The following is a 25,507-nucleotide window of genomic DNA, read 5'->3' as shown; positions in this document are numbered from 1 at the left end:
GTTTACTATTTTAATTTTAAACAACTTGAATATTAGACACTAGCAAATATTATTTCATTTTAGCATGTTACTAATTAGTAGGTATTTTACTTTTTTAGTATCTATAAAACAAATATACTGAACAGTGAACTGCCACTATTACAAAACTTACAGCGGTTGTGGAAGGTTTTAAGTTTAGCTGTAGTTGTATGAGTACCTAACAGGTGTCAGATGACACTATGACAGTACACTTATTACTTGATGAATTTATCATTTTGGTTATGCTTGTGATAAACATTATAAAAACACAAAATATGATAACAAGATACAAGTAACAACATCATACATCGAGACGGATAAATCAAGCATAATTATTAATTTTGAAAAGTAATAAATAAAGATAATAATTAAAATTTATTGCATATTAACTTTAAAGTAACTTTATGTCTTTATACATTTAACATACATAATAAAGCAATGATATAAATAAACTAGGTACATTAATATCGAGTCGTTAGTTTTCAAAGTTGTATACATATTTCACTAAATTATTCTTTTTTGTTATAATACCTATTGATATTCACTTATTTAAATTATTTAAGTATCTAATCATGTATTTTAATTTTTAGCAAATTGCCGAATGTCCTTGTTTGTGGTCATTAATAAATTCTATGCCTTAATAACATTTTAATTAATTGAAGCCAAACAAACTTAACTAATATGATACGATGCTCAATTTTTGGAAAACAATTCAATCTAAAAAAAATTCAACGTCATCACCTAATATTAATAACCTTGGGCTAAACATTAGCAGTGATGGACTACTACCTCTTAAAGATTTTGAATATGAAGAGAGTGGTATGTAATTATATCATTCCTTTTGTAAAGTAAAAGTACTTATTTAAATTTTTAATTTTCAACAGATCTCTATGATTTGGAAAAATGTAAACTATCATTACATTTTGGTGAAGCATTATTGTTGGATAATAGTGCACTTTTATCCATGTTTAAACAATTTTTAGATCACAGAAATTTATTATCACTTTACCACTTATATATGACATTATTGGGTCGCACGGAAATTGAAGACGAGTTATTACGTACAAATCTATTAAGAAATATCTCAGTTCATCGGATTCAATTTCCCGATCAATTAATAGCTAAAATTAATAATCCTAGTAAACATTTAGATATTGGTGATTTAAAAGAAGTTACAGATAAAGTTTATGCAATATTACAAGAGTAAGTATCTTTCCATATGATACATACCATTACTGTTTTATAGTTGTAGATAGATTCTAAATAAATTATACATATTTTATAATTTTATTTTTCTTAGGTATTGGAATAGTTTTGTTCAGACTGATATGTTTTGTAAATATCAAGTAGATGTCTTAACAGGTGGACAAGTTACTCTTGGCGATATACTGCTTTGTGATGGACTTCTTTCTTATTTTATGGAGGTATTATTATTACATTCATGATAAATTTTAATTAAATCTTTATCAGTATACCTAATTGATTTATTTAAATTTTAAAAATATAACTTTTAATTAAATTTTTATCTTTTATTTTAATTTTAGAATTTAATCTACCCTCTATGTATAGGATAATTCACAAAGCATGCTATTGTTAAAAATCTTGATATTATTTGTATTACAAAAGTATTTGGGGAAATATAAACTTCTATTTTCAAAAGAGGACTCCTATTTTATACTTTAAGTTGTTTAGCATATAATTTTTCTGAAAATTTTGTCATGTCAAAATCTAAATTTGATCGAATAATTTTTGAATTATTTAACTTTATATTCTATAGATTAAATGTTCACAATAATTTGTTTGGAAATATATAGACTTTGGTGATTTGAAAAATTTGACAATTTATGTTAATTTATCTATATTTATAATTTAAAAAATTAACCCAAGTTTAATAAATACTATATCTTAAATACATTTGTTGTATATTTTTATCTAATTATTTTTAAAGATTATAATCCTTAGCTTAAATATTTTGATAACTAAGGAACTACTCATTTGTATCATTAAGTACATTACCATTTTCAATAAAAATAATTTTTTTAATAAAAAAGATGGTTCTTTTTTGAAAAATGGAAATTTATATTGTCAGAACGTTTTTAAAGTAGTAAAAAAGTCAATAATTTGAATAAGTTAATTATTAAAGAAAAAATGAGGATTAGTATGCTTGGTTTTGTTATGTCTATTAATTAATAAATTTAATATTATTTTAATTACATTAATAAATATGTAATTTTCAAAATAAAAAAATAAGTTTTCAGTTTGTATTATTATTGAGAAATATATTGCAAAAGCAGTTAAATATTGTTACTATATATAAATTTTAGTATGCTTATTGGTTTATTATCCAACAGAATTTTCATATTATAAATAAATAAAAGTAATTTAATCGAGTACAATTATAGGTTTTTAACTTGCTTATTATTATTTTAATTATAAATAATAGTATTTGTAAATTATAAGCAATATCATCATAAAAAAAAAAAACATCTTTTAATAATACAGATTAACACAATTAATTTGTGTTTTTAGATAATAGTTAATGTTTACTTTAATAAATAATACATTTATGTTTTCTAACATTTTAAAAGAATTTTATGAAATAAAATATTAATTGATTCATTTAAAAGTAATTGATTAATTAAAATATTACTTTTTAATTAAAAATACAGAATAATAAATATTGATCTACTTATATTTTTACAGTTCCTTGATAGTGAAGGTTTTCGATCAATTGTTGAATTCTGGTTAGCAGCTACAAATTTTAAAAGTTGTGTTGAACAATTAAAAAATACTTCAGTTAACTATGAGCAAGCTCAAAATGATGCTATTTGTATTTATGAAAAGTAATTGGAATTCATTAGTAATTAATATTAATGTTTTAATAACATTTTGATATAATCAAACATTTTTTATAGGTATCTTTCTCTTCAAGCAACATGTTCACTTGGCTTTACTGATCAAGTAAGAATTACTGTCGAAGAGTCTATTTGTCCTGCTGACATACAAGGTCAAACTGTTACAACAATTAGCCAATGTTTTAGATCTGCCGTTTTAGTAGTCCTAGCATTTTTACGTCATAGATGTTTGATGCCATTCCTATCATCTCAACATTATGTACGTTATTTGTCCGAATTAATAAAAGTTGGAAATTCCTATCAATCTCTTTCTCAAGACAATGAATCATCTAGTTCATCAGTTTCTGAGTATAGTACTAATTCAAAACGATCAATGTCTTCTCTTTTACCATATTCAGCCAGTACAGATTCATTATGGAAAAAAAGACAACAAAGGTGAACCTAAAGTTAAATTATAATTATTTAATAATATATTATAATTTTATTGCAATATATCTTAACATAAAAAAAAAATTTGATTGTTGCAAGTTATGCGTTTAACTTTTTGTAAAAGGTATTTGACAATTAGTCATGCCTTGTTTTAATATTTTATGCTCCACTATATAATTTTAATTAAAGTGTGTTTAATTGAAGATCTAAAACTCATTTGATAAAGGTAATATTATTTACATAGCTTTAAGGCTAAAATGGAGTCTAATATTTAAAAAGTAAATATATAATTTAATATACCTTTATAAATAGCTTAGATTAATTGAAAAGTTATAGAACATTAAAACACATTTTTTATAATTAAAATAAATTTCCAACTTCTGAATTCAAAATAAAAAAATTCTACAATTTAAATAAAATCACTTATATTTTTAAAATCACTGAAATGCAGTAAATCATAGATTTCTATCAATTGTCATGTTTGTTTATACCATGCATGTTTGTATTTTTATTTTTATTAGTGGTTTAAGTTTTGGCCGAGTCGATGAATATGGCCGTTTTGAAAGGAATATAGAACCAGATCCAGATAAAAACAAAGGTCTGTTAAATTTGTATTTTAATTATAATAACTATATGGATTATTAATATTATGTTTTAGAATCTGGCATCAAGAGAATGATGAAAAAATTTGTGAATAAAGAAGGTGTAAAAATGCAAGAAGATATGGCATGGCAAGTTGCTGAAATGATTGTAAAAGATGTTACAAGTGTGACAATGGCAAATAATGATGATTTTAATACAGAATAAAATACTGTAAAAATACTATAAAATAATTTATAATATGTTATAAAATTAACAATAAAATATTAATTCATTAATAACATATGTAAAGAAAAGACAGGTAATTAATTATGAGTGAAACGCACATTTTGTAAAATATTTACATATATTGATAATATTTTTATATTACAAATATTTATTATAATTTGTTAAACTATTAATTGTTATATGATTAAATGTTTAATTTATATGATGTTGTATATTAGTATCAATTTTTATCCCAAGTATTTATGTTAAAATTTTGTATTTTATTTATGTATTCTCAGGTTTATAGTATTAAAATTATTTCTTAGAATTTTTTGGTTTTATAATTTAAAATTTCAAACCTTTACACCATACAATAAACTATTCTAATTACACTCAATCGCATAGATATTTAACTAAAAAAAATGTTAATATACATCAGGCATATATGGATGATAGAATCAGTGAGTGAAATGGACGAGCATTTCCTAACTACCATAGACAAAAACTGGTTTATGCTCAAGTATATTCTTATTTTGAATTAAATAAAGGTATTATGCAATTATTATATTTAAAATGTTTAATACATATGTAATAATTTTAATTAATTTGTCTAGCTAAAGGTATTCATTCTACAAAAATATTAAATTAAATAAATACTTATTCTGTTACTTGCTTAATTGTATGAGTACTTGGAAAAAACAGACAAAAGCAATAAATATACCACAATAGGTAAAAAATAAATCATTTTACTACATTATATGTTTATGATGAATAGCAGAAAATGTATAAATTTAAATAAAATAAATGATTATTGCGCAATATCGCAAAAAAATCCAATTAAAAAGATCAGTATTTATTGACTTGTAATGACAATCTGTAGAAAATTCCACAATAAAGTTTTCATCATTAATTTATGTACTGCTATGCACAAAGTGTGAATTTTGTTTGTTTGTTTGATTGTTCATTCTTTTTTTTTAAGTTATGTATATTTCTATAAGTAATTTATATTTATTTATTTTTTTTGTATTAAAAAAAAAAAAGTTGTATTTTTATAAAATTTTTGAATTTTTCTTAAATTATTATTAATTGCACCCATTAAAAAATATTCTAAATCATTTTTAAATTGTAAATTATCTAAATTAAATTAATTTAATTCAGTTTTATTAAAATCTATATCACATCTAATAAATTTTTTCAATCTTTGGACTATGACCAAATTGAGTGTTAATTTAGTATGCTAGTTTAAACAATTTATAATTAAATTTTAGTTGGTTGTTTGAACTTTTTTATATTTTGGAGAACTAAGTTACATCAATCAGGTGAAACAATAGATGAAATGCAGTTAAGGTTTATTTACATGGTATGAGATTTCAATTAATTATTTATTCTTCTATTAATTCCAGAACTATAGGTTTGATCAAAATTCTTCACTAGTTCTAAAGCCTCTTTTAATATAATACTTTTAATATTGTTTGTAGATAATATAATCTTATCTATAATATTGGTTACCTACTGTTGTTACTTATATTTTTCTCATAAATTCAGATACTATAAATAGTATTTAAGAAAAATAATGTCTATTTATTGACTACTGTTAATACTTGGAGGTAAAATATATCTAATTAAATTTAATCAGACACATATCGGGAGAGAGGGGTATGTCTAGAACAACCTAAAATTTTTAAAAATTAAAAATAATAGTTTTTTGATATGAACTCAGCAAAAAAATAAAATTCTGGCTACATTTCTGCATCTTATAAAATCTAATCTTATTTCTAACAAAAATCTGGCACACTGTCCAGTGTCCAGACATGTGAATGATATGTTGACTTCTGGCACAGTATGTTAAATACATCATAAACAATAAAATCAAATTAATGAGGTTAAAAAATATTTATAATATATAAAATAAAAATCTTTTAATCATAAAACATAATTCATTAAACACTATATACCAACATTAAAAGTATAACTGAAAATAAAATTTTACAGGCTCAATAATAATTATAAACACACAATACTAAACAGTTATATTTAAGAAAAATACTAAAATGATAGCAATTAAGATTGAAAAAGATAACACTTGTACTGCAGGAGCTATAGAATGTGCTTGCATTTCAATTGAATAGTCATTTCTACTTTCAAAAACATTAATACTATAGTCCACTTTAATTTCAAAGTTCACTAATTGTGATAGTATTTCTTTTGTTTGAAAATCTAATAATTCAGAATGATTTTCCAATAATGCATTTGCAGATTTAGGTGTTAAATATTTCATATGGGATCCATCCATTAACTATAGATTGTTAAATATTAACAGTTCATAAAAATTAATAAATAAATAAACATTAAGTTTTAAAATTATATAAGTTAATATTTTAAGTTACAATATTGATCAACTTTCTAACTAACCTTGATTTGTTGTTCATTGAGACATTTGATAGTATTTGAAGAAAGTCCTTCTAATGCTTTTGGATTCAAGTTTAATAACAGTTGCCACTGAGTGATGTTAATTCCTAAATAGAAAATTTGAAATGACAAAATGTATAGTATTTTTAAATTATATATACCTACATAGGGTTTATAATTTATAATTAAAAATGTATAGTTATTACTACTTATTAATTACAATTAAATAATAATATATTAACTACCAGCGAGAATCATTCCCATACGTTCCACTTCAGCAGTTTTCCAAGTATTTGATTGTCCAATAACAGAAACTGCTATTGATGCTAAATTGTTTATACAAGACATATCACAAGATGTTATAGTATTGAAAGCTGAGCTAGTTTTCCAGAATAATTCTTTATTTGGCATTATTATTTTGAAAATACGAGGTGGTAATTTACATATTAATGAACCAAATGATCCCCATAAATGTGAAGGCATGTTTGCTTTTGATTTTGTTAAAAATTGTTTTATTATCTCCTCACCCTAAAAATGAGCATAATATAATATAAATATTAACAAAAAATATGAACAATTTAAATATATACATACAATTTTATCAGTTTTTATATATTTTGAAAATAAATGAATCAATTCCAATGACCAAGGTCTATCAATGTTCAAATCAAGTATTCTTATATCATTTACCGATAATCCCGATAAAACAGAACCATATGTATGTAAAGCAGTCTATACATTCAAATAAATAGTAATTAAGATTAAAAACATAGATTTTTTTTTTAATAGACATACCTTTTCTTTGGTTCGAGACCAAATATGTCTTGCTAATTTAGGATTGATGTCAAAGGAACCCAATAAATCAACACAATTCTCTAATTCCTCATCACTCATAGAGTGAATAATTGAGTCAAACTGGAGGGAAGTAACTGAAGCTGGTCCTAACATTTTTAATGCTTCGCAACTAATCTGAAGTATTAAATATACTTTGTAAGTACTAAAATACTCATTGGAGTTAAAACATTCACTTACTTGCACCTCAGTATCAAAAAATAGTGTTAATGATCTCTTTTTTTGTTGACCTTGATTTTTGTATGATTTATTATTTCTCATTGTTGATATTTCAATAATTTCTGATGAAAGTGAGTGGTTTGAAGAAATATTATAGACATTTGTTTTAAAATCATCATGAAATTTTTTTCTATTTTCTGTAATGTCTAATAATAAAGTAATTTAATGTTCAATATATTGAGATTAAAGAGTATTGACAAAAAATTTAAATGTAGTCTTACCTTGAAAATGAACTGCATTAATAATTAATTTAGAATTATTTATTGCTAATTGCATTTCGTAATCAGTATCACTTTTATTATTTGATACTTTACTATGATTAGTGCTAAGTAATGGTATAAATGTTTCATCAAATGGTTTTTCAGTAAACTGATCACTTCCTAAATGTTTTAAACTTTGGTCGTATTTTGAGGAATTTAAAGTTGAAAATGTAGGACTAGTAGTAGTTAAATGTTCAACTTCTAAGATTGATGTTGATTTATTAACAACTGATATTTGTTGATTGACTGAAAATATATTAATGGTCTCTTCCTCAGTGGGAGTTGTTGTAACTTGAATATTTTTCTTTATATTAAGAAAATCATTAACATTTTGTTTTTGTTTGCCTCCAAAAAATTTGTTGTACATATTGTTTTTCATTGATAATTTATTTAAGTCATCAGACTTTGGTAATGAAATCAAGACATTTGGTTTGCTAATTTTTCCTTTGGCTTCTGATGACATTATAACTGTTTGGTTTTGGTCGTTTAGATTATAATTAATTGGATTAATCATTTGTAATTGAATTTGCATTGAAGTTAAGTGGAAATTGATTAGAGTTGATAAAGAATTAGTAAAATCTTTATACTGATCACCCAAAATTAATTCACAACCCTAAAAAAGAAGTATTTAATTATAAATATATATATATTAAGTTAATCTTTATTAATTCTACCTTGTAAAAAGGAATATTATTAGATAAAAATTCAATTTCATCAGCATATCTAGTCAGTATAATATCTGAAGAGTTTAAACGTGACATATCTGGTATAGCATTTAATTGATCCTGGTTTAATACAATAAGAAAATCAGACAATGTTACTAAAGTGTCACTCGACCAATTTTCAATATTTCTAAAATTAAAAAAAAAAATGTTTAAAATATAGCGGGTTATTATTTTCTTAGTATATATAATTTTATCAAATTTATGATACAAAAATTTAATTAATACATTAATATTATAATATTACCCAAAAGCTTTTATTAATAAATCAGCCCATTTTGCTTTTGCTAATGAATCAATACAAATTCTGGTATCAATTAAACCACTTTCCAACATTAATTTAAATGCTTGTTCATCTACTACACTCAAATATGTTGTAGGAATAAAATGAATTAGATTTCCAAGTATATGTAAATGCTCAAAACTTAAGGTTGACCTATTTTCTAGCTTTATTAAAACAAATTATATAATGATAACACAATTTTGTTTTAATTTTAATTTAAAACTTACAATATTTGTGATATATTGGTCAACCACTAATGACAGTTTTTGTGGTTGAGATGCAATCATTAGTTCAGGGAAACTTAATTGTCCAATAGAATACAATATATTATCGCTCGAATTTGAATTTACAATAACATCAATGGGAAGAGTTGTCAAGACAAATCCTGATGAAAATATTATTTAAGTTTAACTAAGAAACTAAATTAAAAAATTATTTACCTTGCACTGCTTCAACTTCCCATGTTTCTAAGTGAATATTGAGATCTGCTGTTAATTTTGATTTTAACTTGAGATAATTAATAAATGCTTCGGCAACACAAACTTGCAAGTTTTTAGGAAAAACCTATAAAATAATTGTTATAATAAATTATTATTTAAAAATATATTTCCATCTTACTTTTCCATTTCGTTTTAGATACGCATTATAATTTGAAATTAGAATAATGAATTTTACACTACTTAATCTTCTTATGAAATTACACGAATACCCATTATAAAGACCTTTAGTGAATGCAGAATCATTACCAGTCCACTTGGCAAGTAAATCATTGTTTTCTAATATTACATTTAGCTAAAATAGTATTAACATTTAATACTGAATAATAAATACATTATAAGTACAAAATCACAAAATGATTTAGTAAATTTTTAATTATTAATTTAAAATTATAAATATTTACTATATGCTTAGGTAATTTGTCTATTCTATCAGTATAGACTGAGTATAATTGTTTGAGAATATCAAATATAGGACCTGGTACATCTGAAGGGGCTAACTGATCAAAAAGTATATTATGTTTATTCTTCAACATTTCTTTAATGAAGCAGGTATGTTTTACTGAAAAATGTATACATTAATTTTGTATAAATAAGCAATAAAAATATATATTTACTTATTCAACCATTTCAAAGATTGACAGGATAATTTATTTATTTATTTTTATAGAAACTTTTTGGAAAAAAATTGATAAAAAGGTTTAAGATCAAGGAAATACTAATATAACTAAATTTGAATCAGATAAGAAAAAGAAATTCAGGCAATCAATAAAACCTAGTATTAAGTTATGTAAAAAATAGTTGTCATTAAGTATAAATAAATTTTAAAAAGTAACATTGTGAGATGACAGTAACCTATAGAATAAATATTACAAAATTATCTTCTGGACAGCATGAATCTACAAACATCTGCTAAATATATTGAGAAGATGCACAATTCACCAACAATAAATATAAAAAATAATCTAGCTTCTCCAAACTTAAAGAAGTATTTTTTTTTCACTTTATTTACTAAATTGACATACATATTTTAATTCAGAAATGAACTCAATATTTAGTTATTTATCTACTTATTTTAATGGACATCTAATTTAACCTTAGATGAGTCCATTTCCAAAACCAGATACTTCTATATATGTTAGTATAATCTAGTTCTATTTTTAAATCATTGGTTAAAACACAATTTTAACCATTTGTATTGCAAATGGCAAACTGTTATTCATTTAAAAATAATTTACTATTTACCACTACAGATATTTCAATAATTAAAAAATATATACAAATATATTTACCTGGATTTGTTATATTTAAAAGATAAAAAGCCATTGGTAAGTTATGATTATCAATTAATGATATTAAGTGTGACATTAGTGGATAATTTATATTTCCACTATCAATACATAATAGACTAGAAACAGGAACTGCTTTAATCATATATTTCAAATCAAGTAAAAGTTTTGGATCATTTGAAGGGAATGATAACATACTACTACAGCCACTTAAATAAAAAGCCTAAAAATGAAATATAAACAATTTAATAATTTAAAATAATAACCAATTTATTTATTTACTTGTCTGTTACTCAGCATATAAGAATCAACAGCAATTAACGATTGAATACTAGGCGGAGTAGCACAAAACTTCAAGAATGAAGTAGCTGGTTGGGTATATACCAATGGAAGATGTCGCAAGTCATCAGATGTCCATTTATAATATCCATTTATATTTTTTTTTGACAACCGATCACTAGCAATTTTATTGAATATCTAAAAAAAACAAAAATAGTTAATAATTATGTTTTTATTTCATTAAAAATATTTATTATCAAAGTTCACTAGTTTTAACTTATGTTTCATAAAAGTGTGCAAAATTCATGTTTATACAAACAAAGAAAACCAGATATAGAATAAATTAAAATAATGGATTTTTGGAGAAATGTTTTTTGGTAACTTTTTAGCAGTTCAGTAAATATATTTAAATTTATATACATAAACAACAATTATACAATGTTGAGTTGATTATTGTCTATTAGATAAATGCATCAATACAAATATATCATATTGTATTTAATTTATTTTGCATTGTTATATTTTTATTATAAAACACTTAATAATTGAATTTTTCTACAAAACTTAACATTCTAACCATTAATAATTAAAAATTTATAATATTTATTAATTTCTTATCTTATTCTTAAAACATTTATGATGGAAAAAAATATGTACCTGTTTAGCAGCTGGATAACTTAAATGTATTTTTTCTAATGACAAAATATCCGTTTCGTTAGCCCATTCTTCTGGTTCAAATTTATCAATTTGCAATGGTGATAGTTTAAAAAAGAATGTTGGATACAGTATTTTTATATCTTTTAAAGTGCTATTTTCCATTAACAATGAAAATAAAAATCGAGCCTATTAAAATAAAAATTTTAAATAAGTATTTATTTTTACTTTACATATGGAACCTAAACATTTTTTTAGATTAAATGGCGATTCACCTTTGTTTCTATGTCACTTACAAAAATATATTTTTTTACTTTCTATCATAATCATAGAAATGAATAAAATTAAATATTGTGTGCGTCATAGTATTTAATATAATTTATTTAAAAATAAATTGTAAATTGACTAATAACAACAATAGTACAAGGTTTAAATCATATTGTATTTTTAGTAAATTATTAAATTAAATCCCAAGTAAATTTAATATTAAAAATTTGTCTATTCATTAAATAGATAACTGCTAGCTTAGAGCAAAAAAAAAAATATTAAAATGCATTGTAATACTATAATATTCTAAAATTAAATCATAATATTACTAAGGATTACATATATTGTCATACCTGTATATAAAGGAAATGTTGTAATCATTATTTATGTCAGTTTTAAAATTAAAATATTAAAATTAAAAGCAAATCATGCATGATTTCATTTTTAAATTTTGTTATATCCATAGGTGTAGTCAAGGGGAGGGGGTGCTTGGAAGCTTAGTACCTCTCAGTTTGGAAAATCCCCTTGCAAAATGCAGACGAAGCCCACCACGAGTCAGTACATGTCTATCCCTAGGAGGGCTACAGCCCACCAAAAAATTTGACCACCCTACACCTATGGTTATATCCAACACAACTTTTTTTTTATTTACATAGTTTAATTTTTAATTAAGTATTCTACACTAAATGATTATTATAATTTTGTAATATTAAAGGTATAAAACCATATTTTTACTTCTAGATTTATTTTTATTATAATGAAAACATTTTTATTCATAATCTATTATACAATTAAGTATTTTTATATAAATAATACAGTTCCATACTTGAGCAATATCAAAATCGATATCATACAATGCATTTTTAGACAATTCATCAAATGGTATAAGAAATAGTTCATTATTATTAAAATCTGGTAACAAAAATGTATACCTAAACAAAACAAAAAATTAGAGAAAAACAAATAAAATGTATTATTATCAAAATTAGATTTTCTCAACTAACTGTAGAGCTGTTTGTTGCACTGTCCATTTGTTTAATGGATTAGGATAAGACTGATAGACTGACAAAAATGACCATAATCTTCTAACATTTTTTGGTAAATTTTTCCAATTAATTTGTGTATATTTATTGCATAACGTCCTTTGTTTTTGCTTTTGTTCTACTTCAGCCAACAGAGTCAATCTAAATAATATGTATTATTTTTAATAAATATATTTTTTAAATACATTGATTTTATACATAAAAATAAATAAATATTAAGCATCAAATGCTTTCAGTTTCACTAATTAAAATTTGATTTATAAAAAAAAAATTAATAATTTAACAATAGTAAAAATAATATTAATTAAAAAAGTGTTCTTAAATTTAATTTATTTTTATTAATTACTTATTCAATTATGATAAAAACATATTAAAAAATTAATAGTATGAATTAATTAATAAATAATAATATTAGAAAATTATTCACCAGATATTAACATCGGATATTTTTTTTAATCATCCAAAAATAATATAAATTAAAAATAATTAATCAATATAGCAACATAATATTAATTTTATTACCTTATCACAAATTTTAGATATTATGAATAAAAATCATCTACAAATAAAGATTACAATAGTAAATGATTTTATTATAAATCCATTAATAAAACTACTGAACATTTATACTTATTTTATGCATGTAATCTGTTAGTATCATATTCTTAACACAGTATTTCAATTAATTCCTTTTTATTTATTCAAAACAACCTTAATTTTACAATCATAATTAATATTAACAAAAAAGTATGACTTTTTTATTATACCACGTAAAATGATTTGTAAAGATAAATTAATATACAATATACATTATTATTACAATATTTAATTTAATTTAATTTAAGTATTGTTCGGCTAGTAGATAGGTAATTACTTTTATTTTTTAAGCATTAATTCTTAGACATATATAGTTTTCATAAATTAGGAATATGTAATACATTAAATAAAGTACTTACAATCGTGTACTAATATTTTTAGTTGTAGTAATAACATATGGTGTCCAAAGTCTAGCTAAAGCATAACCACATATATTCGATAATTTTTGAAATTTGCCATCTTTTATATCATAATTCCATTTATAAACCGTTTCACCAATGAAATCTAGTATTTTTTCATTTTTTATCACATTTAACACTAACTAAATAAAATTTAGGTACATGAAAACATGGAAATAAAAAAATTAAATAATTTTTCTTACAAAGTTTAAAAACTCAATGCGTTGTTGATCTGTTTTAATAGATTGAAGGATCTTCTTAGCTATTGGTGTATGATCTTCATGTGTAATTATAAGAGATGCTAGATGACTACCAGATAACACAGCCAACTTATTTATCTGAAATTATATTTGTTTGAAATTTTTTTTAGTTAATACGTCCAATTTACTAACCGGTAAAAAATATAAAAGACTTGTAGGAAGATTGGTAATTTCTTCAACAGTAAAATCAGCTAAAGACCCGGTCAACAACTTTTCGTGGAGATTGTGAGGAACATCATTAAACAATAAATCAATCTCAGTTTGATATTCTGTATTAAAACCCAAAAAAATTATATTTTTATTATACCTCTCCAGCTATTATTACTAATAATCAAGTTATTAATTACCCTCTACACAATTGCAGTTTTTTGGTTCATTTACTTTAAATAAGCAAATAAATGATTTATCATTTATATTACAACAATTAACTTGCAGTTCTATAAAAAAATAATTGTTATTGTTAATATGTATAGAAGTTTTAGTATTCTAAAAAACAAATTACAAGTAATTAAAAAAAAAGTTAAATATAACTAAAAATAATAACCTGAAAAAAATAAAAATATTAAAATAAAAAAAAATTGTTTTTGTAAAAACCACATGGTTCTATATGACTATATTATATGAATGTACATGAAGAAGTAAAGTAATTAGAAAATAAGTATGCACGAGCCACTAACTAAACTAAATCCCAATTCCTAATACTGAATACTGCACGAATGTATGACTTATTACCACATATTCGTATTTTTATTAATAAAATAATAATAAGAACTTAAATTATTTCAGGAATCTCCCATTGAAGATAACCAATTTAATCTATCTTTTATTTATAAACGAGTAAGTATAACAACATTAACAACAATGATCGAACAATTAATTAGTGAATAGAGCGATAATATTGAATACCTAGTCTTAGACCTTAATTCTTAGTTTTAAATACCTATTCTTAATAATATTTTATTTCTTATTTGTTAAATACAATTCCATCAATATTCAATACTACTTACAATTACATTATTAAGAAAAATCGTTTTAAAATGTTCGAAAAAACTTGAAGGTTTTGAATTGTTTAATAATTTGATGTGTGGATTTGGTTTTTAGTGAGGACTGAGGGTACATTTAAGTTGTGTTAGGTAATAGCTAGGTCATATAGAGTACCTATCTACCGACTGTAGCATTTATGCACAAAATAAAACCCAAACGCAACCTAAAAGCGCAAAAATAAATAGTCCAGAAGTGCAAAAAAAAATAATACCTTTTTAACAAACTATAAGCGCAAATAAATTTTACAACAATAAAATGTATTTTATAAGTTATGTATAAGTTTATACTGCATAAATTATATAGTTATCTTAAATGATTATTAATCTTCTCCGTAATTCGTCACGATATAATACTACACTTCAACCGAACTCACTGTTAATGTATTTTGAATTATAAAAATACTTTTAATTTAATAATTAATTATTTTGAAATGAAACTTATTGTGTAACTAGTACAATATTTATTTTTGAGCATTTATCCTACTGCTAAAGTACAAAAGCGCAAAATAAATTAGCGCTTTTGGTCTATTGAAAAAAAATAGACTATTTGCAATTTTGGATTTCACCGCTATCTACCTTTTATTTATCAAAATATTTTTGTGTAGGTATCTTTTCCAATTTTTTTTCAGTCACTGGGACTAGGTAAACCAAAAACTGTTCCTAATAAGAAATATTTTAAATAACTGGCGTTATTTAACTAATAATCTACATCCTCATTAGTCATTTATTAATTAAGTACTTACTTTTACTGTCATAAAAATATAGAACGTAAGATAATCATTTCGTGGTAATATACGGAAAAAGATGCATGGATTATAATAATATGTAAATGTTTGAAATATAATAAATAACTATTCTATATAAATATATATTTACTTGATATTATTAACAAAAATAACAACCTACATAAAATAAAATATATTTGTATAAATCAGGTATATAATAAAATTATATTATTTATATTTCAATATAGCTGTTAATTATTATTTTAATCCCATGGCTAAATACTTTAGCCATGATCTATCCCATCTTAGTAACTTAGTATCATTGTTATCTATTTATAAACGGGGAAATTCACCAAAGATTTTCCTCGTTTTTTCATTACCTACCTAATTATTCAAAATCTAATTTTTGTAATTTTTTATTACACTTTAAGACTATACTTTAGATTACCTCCTTGAAATTTTTGTTTGCCATTTAATAATGATCATGTGGCTTCTAAATTATAACTATTGAACTTTTTTAAACTTTTAATGTCCTATTTTAATATACATATAAGGATAATCGAAAAATACAAGTTGCGCGTTAACAAAGTAGATGAGCAGTAAATTATTTAACAATTGATTTCTCAATACCTACACGATTACATTTAAATAATTAAGTCATAACAAATTTTAATATATAATAATAACTACTACACATTAGTATGTTAAACTGTATACAAACTTTAACCTACAAAATATACTCAGTGAATTATTCTAATTTTTCAAAATCGCTTTAAAAATATACTAATCTAAAACTGACTTTGATAATTTAGTTGTATTTATTACAATTATCAATATACATAGGTATGAACAATTTGATTAAGGCATTATAGGTGTTCAACTCATGAAAAATCTCTGACAACCGTCATAATATGTATCATACACATACAGTTGCGTTACAAACATAGGAACTCCATTTTGAGATGATATTTTTAGAAAATTTTTTATGCATCTTAAGCAAAATTCGAATGAGTGGTTTCCGACTGAATAGGAAACAGGATATTAGTGTCTATAGCCCAGATGTCGAACCTATCTAACCATTTTAACCAATTATAAACGTAAATATAAACTATATAATATATATATATATATATATATATATTGTTTGTGCATGGGCTATAGACTTAAGTTAATACCTATTTTATTATATTTAGTACTCTATTGAGAACTTTAATGGCTTATCGAAAATTTTTTTTAGTTATTATTCATGTACACCAATTACATCAGTGTAATAAAACTATACTTCTATTTACAAAGCTCTTTTAGCAACTAAGCAATAGAAGATTGTTAAAATTAAAAGTATTTTCAAACGTATTATAACTGTATAATAGTCTAACAACTGAAAGTACTAAATATTAATTCATCAAATTGCAAATAAATAATACTTCATAGTTCATAGATAAATACATTATATATTTGATTTTTTTTTCAAAGATTAATAAATTAGAGTAGTTACCTACACACATTTTTAAAAATTCATAAATTTTACATTTGTACACATTTTTAAAATATAATATTTGTATTTTTTTAATGCACATTATAGCGTATATACCTATTCTAAGGATTTTTTAAGCATATTTAATTATTTTATTATGATATAGTCTATACATCTCAGCCCTGTTTATAAGTTATATATATTGCAATTAGAGTGACTGCTTTTTAATGTAGTCATTGATATGAACTATTTCACATTAAAATTATTGTAATTATTCATATTATCACTTCACATATTATATAATAGACATAGGTACCTAGTTAAAACTTTGAATACTTATTTGCTTGCAATAATGTGCTGAAAATCTTTTAGATATGAGGTAAATTGCTAATTGGCCACCTAATTCACACACAGCTTTTAATCTATTTTATTTTATTTTTTTGCTTAAATGTATAAATATTATAAAAAAATGTTATCATACTAAATCTATTGTTCAATATCCCCTCCCGGCCATTTTGGTCTTGAGGCAACTGTCTTAAAAAACCTACTCCAACATGCTACTATTTACTTACAAGTTAACTAATTAACTACATCAAAATGATATTAAAAATTAATGTTTTTCTTTTCTTTAATAGAGTAAAAATAGTAAAATAAAATAATAATATAAAAAAAATGATTTTTTTAAATAATTGTTTTTTAATGACTTAAAATTAATATGTAAGTAAACAAATAAAACATTTAAATATAATAATAAACAAAAGATGAGATCACTGTTAAAAGTATAATCAATATAATTTAGAAATTTAAATATGTCTACTCAAATACTTTACAAGACTTAATTGCTTTAAAACTATACTCCATCCCACAAGAGAACACATTACATGAAAATCAAAACTAGTTGGCATTACACATCCACCACCGAAATTTGGATGTATGGAGGAGATACAACAGCAAGATCAGTTGATAGACTTCATTCAGCATACATAGATGCAGCATGTTCTCTCACGGGACAGAGTATACTAATATAATATTTATAATTAAGGAACAAGCTTTTAGATTAATAATTCATATTTAAAAAATACTCTAATATACATTTTCAACATACCAAAATAACAAACTAAAATAATTTATACTTACATTTCAATAAGATTTAAAATAATATAATTAAAATATATATACATATGTTTTACAATCACAAATTAGGTATCTATATGTATAGTTGAATATAATTGCTATTGGATACATTTTATTTCATAAGTTAACAATAGATTCCAGAAAAATAGTTTCAATATAATATCTTTAATATGTCGGTGATTATGTCTATGATGAATTTTATAGTACTATTTAAAAAAAAAAATGGTACAATATGATAAAGGATTTTTAGATTTTCTTAATGTAGATAGGTACCTGAAAAACAAGAAATATCAACTTATATTAAATTATTATATTTAATAACAAATTGTTATGGTTTTAAAAGTAATTAGTTTATATTGATTATGTTATTAATTTAGTTTTAGAATTATATAGTAAATTATTTAAGCTTAAATATTTTGAGAAATTTTAAATAATCTCACTTTATTCAATCAATATATATTATTGGAGTTAGATATATATTCTCAAAAGGTCCCTTACAATTTGTCAGAATTATAATTAATATTCTTACAGTATACTGTATACAATTATTTCATAAATAAATATGTAGATTTATAAACACTGGTCATTAATACTTATGATTAAAATTTTTAATTCAAAATTAATTGAAATCTTTGAGGTACTTAATTTAAAAAATACATACAAAACATTTTTATTTTCTTCTTAGTAATTATGTACACTGATAAAATTATACTTAAATTATATATACATAAATATAGTAATCTTATAATTACAAATATAGGGCAAACGATTTATTCAGATTTAAGAAAAATTAAATAATTATAAAATGTTAAATAATAATCCTAAATTTTAAATGCTGAATGATAATTTGTTTATATTCCATTAGCCCATAATGATAATACTATCTAATATAAACTAAGTAATAATTTCTATAGTCTGTAATATGAAATTATATTTTATGCTAATAATAAATAAAAGAAATAAAAAATACATTGATACAAGATACCTACCATATTTTTAAATTCTAAATTATATCATATTTAAGAAAACTATCTATTAATCATACTTTATTTAATAATAATTAATAAATAAATGTACACAAAATAGTTCGTTTTTAAAATTTGTTATTTGTATTCATTTAATAATTGATAAAATTCAAAAATTAAATTAGTCTACCTTATTGAGGACATTCAAAAATTAAAAATCTCATCCAGCATTCTATTTTGATTTTGAAACCACAGTGTAATGTCCTAAAAAATTATAAAATAATTAATAATTTTAAACATTTTTTCAATTTAATTTTAAATTACTTTATATAAATTTTTTTACAACGATACAAAGTTTTATGAGATTGATCATTATAATGACAAAAATGTGGACAGTGATGACCGCAATCCATTTTAATATTGCATACTTTTGAACACTGAGCTTTTGCAAAATCCTTACTATCACAGACCGTGTTAATCCAATCCTTATGAATTTGACAATATAAAGTCAATTTATTGCCTAAAAAAAATTAATTTTTGAAGTATTATTCAAAATATAAAATTAATATATTTTATATTAGTTTTATTCCATACCAAGAGCTTGTTGATCAACTAGTGTTTGACTTATCTTTTTCCATATTGATGAATGTATAAGATTATCCATATTTCCCATAATGTATAATCCGTTTCTAGCTCTAGATAAAGCAACACAAACACGATTTTGAATGTGTAAAAACCCAATACTATTATCAATGTTGCTGCGTACTAAAGACAATAAAACAATATCATTTTCTTCACCCTGGTAGCCATCTACACATTCAATTCTAAAATCTTCCAAGAAAAAACTATTTTCTTGAATCTAAGCCATCAATTATAAAAAAATTAATCAATACAGTAATTACTATATAACAATGAAACAAAATAATTACATAAAATATGTGTTAGATACTATTTTTAATTGGTCAAACATAATATTATAGTATGTATTATATAACTTTAATATGTTAACTAAAAAAAATCTATATGTAGAGTAATTTTTTTGATATGTTAAAAATGTAAAAATAATAGACAACACATTTAGTTATAATAAAATGAAAAATTTCAAAATATAATTTGTTAATTAGCACCTTAAACACTGCTGTTGGAGGAGTGTTATCAACAAAACATATTTTTTCCCTACAGCTAGTGTTAAAGTACTATTAATAACTAGTTTTTATTTTAAAACTTCTCCCAAAAATTATTGTTTCTTGTAAATCAACTTAAATGAAAAGTTGAAATTATTTAACTCATTAATGAACAGAAATCAAAGTGTTATTGTCATATTTAAATTTAATTTAAAGTTGATCAATTAACTATGGCTTATAGTTCTTATATCATTATTATTTACATTAATTAAAACTGGCTTCACATGGAGCCGCAAAAATTGTTTCTAAGCATCCATTAGCCAATGAAATAATATTATTTTTAGTAATTTTTTTTTTAATAATACTTAAAAATGTTAGTTATGTTCTAAACATTATTTATTTGGGTTACTCAAATTAATAAACAAATAACATAAAATAAATTTAAAAAAAGTTTTTTAAATAATTTGAATTACCTTTTGAAATTCTAACAGTTGATCTCGATAGGTAACAAGTATAGTAATTTGATTTTGATGGTAGCCTTGACTTGTCAAATATCTAGCAAATTCTATAAAAAATTTCACTTCATGAATATTTTTGTGACTGTTAGAACCAATTTCCTAATGAAACATATGAAACATATATATATATATATATATATAAATATAATTATATGATATTATTAGTTAGAGAAATTTAAAATAAAAACACTTAGGATTGATAATAGATATTAGTTAGTCAATTATTAGCTATTACCACTATCAACTAATTAATAATATTGCTTACTTTTTCTTCAGGTACTTTATGGTGGATAAAATATATATTCTTAGTAACACCGCCAATATTACTTCTATGTTTAACTGATTTATGATCCATTAAAAAAGGATAAATAGGTTTCATCAAAGCAGATATTTCAGGTCGCATTCGATGTTGTGTGGCTAATGTATAACAGGGAAATCCACTTTTAACCATACGTTCAAATAATGAAATGTCAAAATTAAACCGTTTTGCAAGGGTAAAAGATGCATTCCTTGGACGCAATTGTTGATGATCCCCTTTAAGTCATAAAAATATATTTTAATAAATAATTGATTATAAAATAACACTATTTGTTCTTAAATTTTCTTAAAGAAAAAAAAGATTAGTAAAAATATTGAATGCCATTTTATAATTCTAATAAATTCAAAGTATAAATATCTCTTTTCAAAATATATAATTTAAATTGTATGATGCTTGAAAATAAGAAGAAAAAACATTTTATAAAACTTAGTCATCTGCTTTCCTACTTTTTTTTTTGTTTTTACCTTTATAATTAAGCTATCATAAAAAAAAAATAAGCAAATTCAATCAATGCTGACTGTATAATAATATATTGAAAAGTATTATATGTATAATAAAAGCTTAACAGTTTTGGTAATAATTTTTAAATTAAGGTCTTATTTTGATAAGTAAATATAATACTTACCAATTAAAATTAAGTGTTGACAGTACTCAGTTAAAGATGCAACTATGTGTGATTCTAAGACTTCAGCTGCTTCTTCCACAATAACTACAAATTTTAGAACAATAATAAAATATTACTTAACAAATAAAATTTTCTTTTATACAAACAAATTAATTAAAAATTATATAGTATTTAATTCAGTTTTAAAAGTAAATTATTAATTAATTGCAATTCTTCCTATACTTAATTTAATATTTTGGTATTTCATGTACATACATTTATATGTATACATGTCAAGTTCTTTAATAAAAAAATTAAATTTTTATTTTATAAAAACAGTTTTGTACACCTCTAATACTTAAACCATAATTGACTTTTATTTGCAGTTGTTGAAATACTTTAGACATTTTATTTACCATTTTAAATTAATGTATTAAATTAAATATTTACAAATCATTATCCAACTAATATTTTAATTTTATATTTCAAAACAATTATTTTAAATATTATAAGAGAAATATAACCAACAAATTTAATAATTATGAAAAAAAAAAAAAAACATTAGTTAAATTAAACTAAATATCTATTGATCATGTATGTATGTTTATAGACATTAAACTAATACAGTCAAGCTTGATTAACTCAAAGTTGAAGGGACTACAAAAGTTCAAGTTATCCAAATTAAAAATTTTTAATACAACACAAAATATATTAATTTCTATGTATTTATTATAAATAAAGTACCTAATGTAATAAAAAATATTTACTAGGTATATATTTATATATGAATTATACATATGTAATTTTAAAAAGTTATGTATGTATAAACAAGAATTAAGCTAGAAAATTATTTTAAAAAGGTATATAGTTTTGTTTGAGTTTTACTGTTAATTGTAGAGTTTTTTAGTGAATCGTTCTAAACCACTTATCGGTAATAATAACGCTAATGAATATTTTCAATATTAAAATATATACATAGGTACAGGAGAGAAATCATAATTTTATACTATTAATAAAACTCAAAACTTCAAGTTATCCACAAAAATATTCGAGTTAATTAAGATTTTTTCATACTGTTTAAATAGAAAATTCTAGGGACCAGAGAAAAAGTTTGTAGTATCGACAATTTTGAGTTAAAGATGTTTTGACTGTATTTATTAAATAAATATGATTATAATTTAATAAATACTTATAGTTTTTTTTCATTAAACTAAATAAATCACAATCTATACAATATTATAGTATAATAAGCTATTTATTAATATTTACTAATAAAATTTAAAATCTTAACTAACCTATAGGGGGTTTTAGATCCAATAATAAAGAATGTCTCATAGCAGCTCCAGTAGTTGTAAGACCGACTACATATGAATTCTTCAAATGTAATTCTGATGTAGGACTATTAATATTTGCTAGTACATGAGATTTCAAAACAACAGATTTACATCCACCACCAATTCTTGTAATATTTTTAGTGATATGAATTAAACCTTCAAGAAATTGATCTAAGGCATGATTTGTATAACATACAACTACAATTGGTCTTTTAAGTATATTTGTTACATACATATTTTCTATAATACTTCTGGCTATTCTAAGACCAATGAATGTTTTGCCAGTACCAGGAGGTCCTTGAATTACAGTAAATTCTTCAGTTAATGCTGCTTTAAATGCCTTTCTCTGAGCATAGTCAAGTCCTAAAACCTTGTTATCTGGCCAAAGTTTATCATTTAAGATATCAAACTGTGAACCATTAATATTATATTTTTTTGAGTTATATTTTAAGTATGCTGGAACTTCAGATTTACTTTTTCCATAAACAATGTAAGATTTCATAGGAAAATTATAATGGTTAAATGTTTTTAAAACATTCATACTATACATGTAAGGTAAAAAATATGCATCAGATTCAGCCATAGTATAAGAAGAATTTAATTTAATTGATATTTTATTACCCAAAGGTTGAATTATTAAAGTTTTTATAGGTAATGATATTTGTCTGTTTATTTTTATAACTGTAGCAAAAAACATGGAATCAAAATTATCATCACTAAATACTAATAGTGATTCAAACATAAATCTTTTTGAATTAATTGAGCAATCTTCTTTAGTAAAAAAATGCACTAGAAAAGTTTCTTTATTCATATCCTTTTTTGTAATCTTTGCCCCAAAATAAATATGCATATTTGGCATTTTTACAACATATTTTTGGTCAATTTTGTTCATTATTCTATAGGATTGAATACCTTCTCGCATTGGAGCTAAAACATCTTCACGAAGTAAACGAAATTGTACATCAATATAATGCTCTACATTATCATAATTTCCTTTCATTATATTTGGACTTAAAATTATTTTTTTTGCAGTAATATCTTTAATTACAGGGTAAATAGATAGAGATTTATAACATTGTGGCCACCTTTTAACATCATAATGTACAAACTTTTTCAACATATCATCAGTCTTTAAGTCATCATTTAACAACACTAATTCTTGAATGTTTGTTAAATTTAATTCAATTAATATAGGTTGTATAAATGTTAATATTTCGTTCAATATTGCTTTTGATTTTGGATTTTCAGTAAGTTCTAATATAGTTTTACAGTTTTTGAAGAATTCTTGTAATTTGACTCCACTAATTAAATCTTTAAGTTTGGTAATATCAATAAGAGAATTATTTAAATGTTCCAAATATTTTGAATTAGATATCATTTCTAAAGCAGTATATTTTATTTTAATTAATTGCAATGATTTAATTTTTGAAAATATATTCATCAAATGTATGAGTACTGTAATATCTACACATTTATTCAATACATGTTTGAAGTCATTGTTATTTATTAGAAATTCAAATACTTGTTCAGGTTCAGATTCTAATAATAATTCTAGTTGTTCATAATTTGTTACAATAATATGAGGTGTAACATTTATGGAAGTCATTTTATCACACAATTCATCCATGGTTGATGTTTCTTTGGAATATGGTTGTATAATTTTACTTTTAAATAAATTTGTTGATGATATTACAGTTCATATTTTAATTATATTTCATAAATTTATTCACCCGTAATTACAAATTATTTTTTGTTCAGTAACTGAAATACACATAAAAAATATAAAATTTAATAGTATGCAATTATATTAACTAAATAATCCAACAAATTATTATTTAAATTTTCAATATTACAGTAAATATTTTAAGCAACTATGTTAAGTTTTAGTAAATTACAATTACATAAAAAAAAAAATAAAGAACTAATTTATATATTGAAATTGGTCAATAAATGTTTGGACACACATTTTTTTTTTAAGCACTAACAGATTTAATATCTAAAACACATTTTTAAAATAAGAAATAAATCAGTCAAGAGAAAGCAAAAATGTTTTGATTATTATTTCATATATATAATGGATATTTATTTACTTAATCTCAGTAGTTACAAATATTGTTGGAGTTAACACT

At 22.5% G+C, this 25,507-nt stretch overlaps 3 protein-coding genes across 6 annotated transcripts; 1 reads left to right on the top strand and 2 right to left on the bottom strand.

The window, feature by feature from the left end:
* The first annotated feature begins 112 nt into the window (after positions 1-112).
* LOC112595925 (A-kinase anchor protein 10, mitochondrial) lies at positions 113-4,150 on the top strand. 3 transcript variants are annotated; one of them, XM_025341325.1, is made up of 8 exons: positions 113-366; positions 609-837; positions 903-1,221; positions 1,319-1,442; positions 2,722-2,861; positions 2,934-3,308; positions 3,824-3,900; positions 3,961-4,150. In XM_025341325.1, exons 2-8 carry the CDS (start codon positions 708-710, stop codon positions 4,107-4,109), a joined length of 1,314 nt encoding a protein of 437 aa, XP_025197110.1. In that variant the 5' UTR covers positions 113-366; positions 609-707; the 3' UTR covers positions 4,110-4,150. The 3 variants fall into 3 exon arrangements, with proteins under 3 accessions (XP_025197110.1, XP_025197109.1, XP_025197111.1); XM_025341324.1 differs by lacking the exon at positions 113-366 and adding an exon at positions 432-474; XM_025341326.1 differs by lacking the exon at positions 113-366 and adding an exon at positions 473-492.
* A 1,912-nt stretch (positions 4,151-6,062) lies between these two features.
* On the bottom strand, positions 6,063-16,198 carry LOC112595869. Its single transcript, XM_025341258.1, has 23 exons — positions 16,190-16,198; positions 14,486-14,624; positions 14,271-14,407; positions 14,082-14,216; positions 13,840-14,021; positions 12,845-13,024; positions 12,667-12,772; positions 11,577-11,762; positions 10,923-11,117; positions 10,644-10,863; positions 9,756-9,913; positions 9,473-9,646; positions 9,295-9,418; positions 9,082-9,239; positions 8,819-9,018; positions 8,524-8,701; positions 7,811-8,462; positions 7,551-7,735; positions 7,314-7,487; positions 7,113-7,250; positions 6,764-7,046; positions 6,522-6,625; positions 6,063-6,405 (listed from the first exon to the last, which is right to left on the bottom strand). Exons 1-23 carry the CDS (start codon positions 16,196-16,198, stop codon positions 6,130-6,132), a joined length of 4,293 nt encoding a protein of 1,430 aa, XP_025197043.1. The 3' UTR covers positions 6,063-6,129.
* Positions 16,199-18,589: 2,391 nt separating this feature from the next.
* On the bottom strand, positions 18,590-25,085 carry LOC112595830 (NFX1-type zinc finger-containing protein 1-like). 2 transcript variants are annotated; one of them, XM_025341202.1, is made up of 8 exons: positions 23,340-25,005; positions 22,066-22,149; positions 21,387-21,655; positions 21,077-21,220; positions 20,074-20,338; positions 19,804-19,999; positions 19,670-19,743; positions 18,590-18,787 (listed from the first exon to the last, which is right to left on the bottom strand). In XM_025341202.1, exons 1-7 carry the CDS (start codon positions 25,003-25,005, stop codon positions 19,671-19,673), a joined length of 2,697 nt encoding a protein of 898 aa, XP_025196987.1. In that variant the 3' UTR covers positions 18,590-18,787; position 19,670. The 2 variants fall into 2 exon arrangements, with proteins under 2 accessions (XP_025196987.1, XP_025196988.1); XM_025341203.1 differs by lacking the exons at positions 18,590-18,787; positions 19,670-19,743 and having other exon boundaries at positions 19,907-19,999; positions 20,074-20,244; positions 23,340-25,085.
* Positions 25,086-25,507: the final 422 nt, after the last annotated feature.

Source organism: Melanaphis sacchari, unplaced genomic scaffold (assembly GCF_002803265.2).
Source record: "Melanaphis sacchari strain LSU unplaced genomic scaffold, SCAv2.0 Contig2_pilon_pilon, whole genome shotgun sequence".
NCBI lineage: Eukaryota > Metazoa > Arthropoda > Insecta > Hemiptera > Aphididae > Melanaphis > Melanaphis sacchari.
Note: the sequence above shows the minus strand (reverse complement) of the source record. Positions and strands in the feature narration are given on the sequence as shown.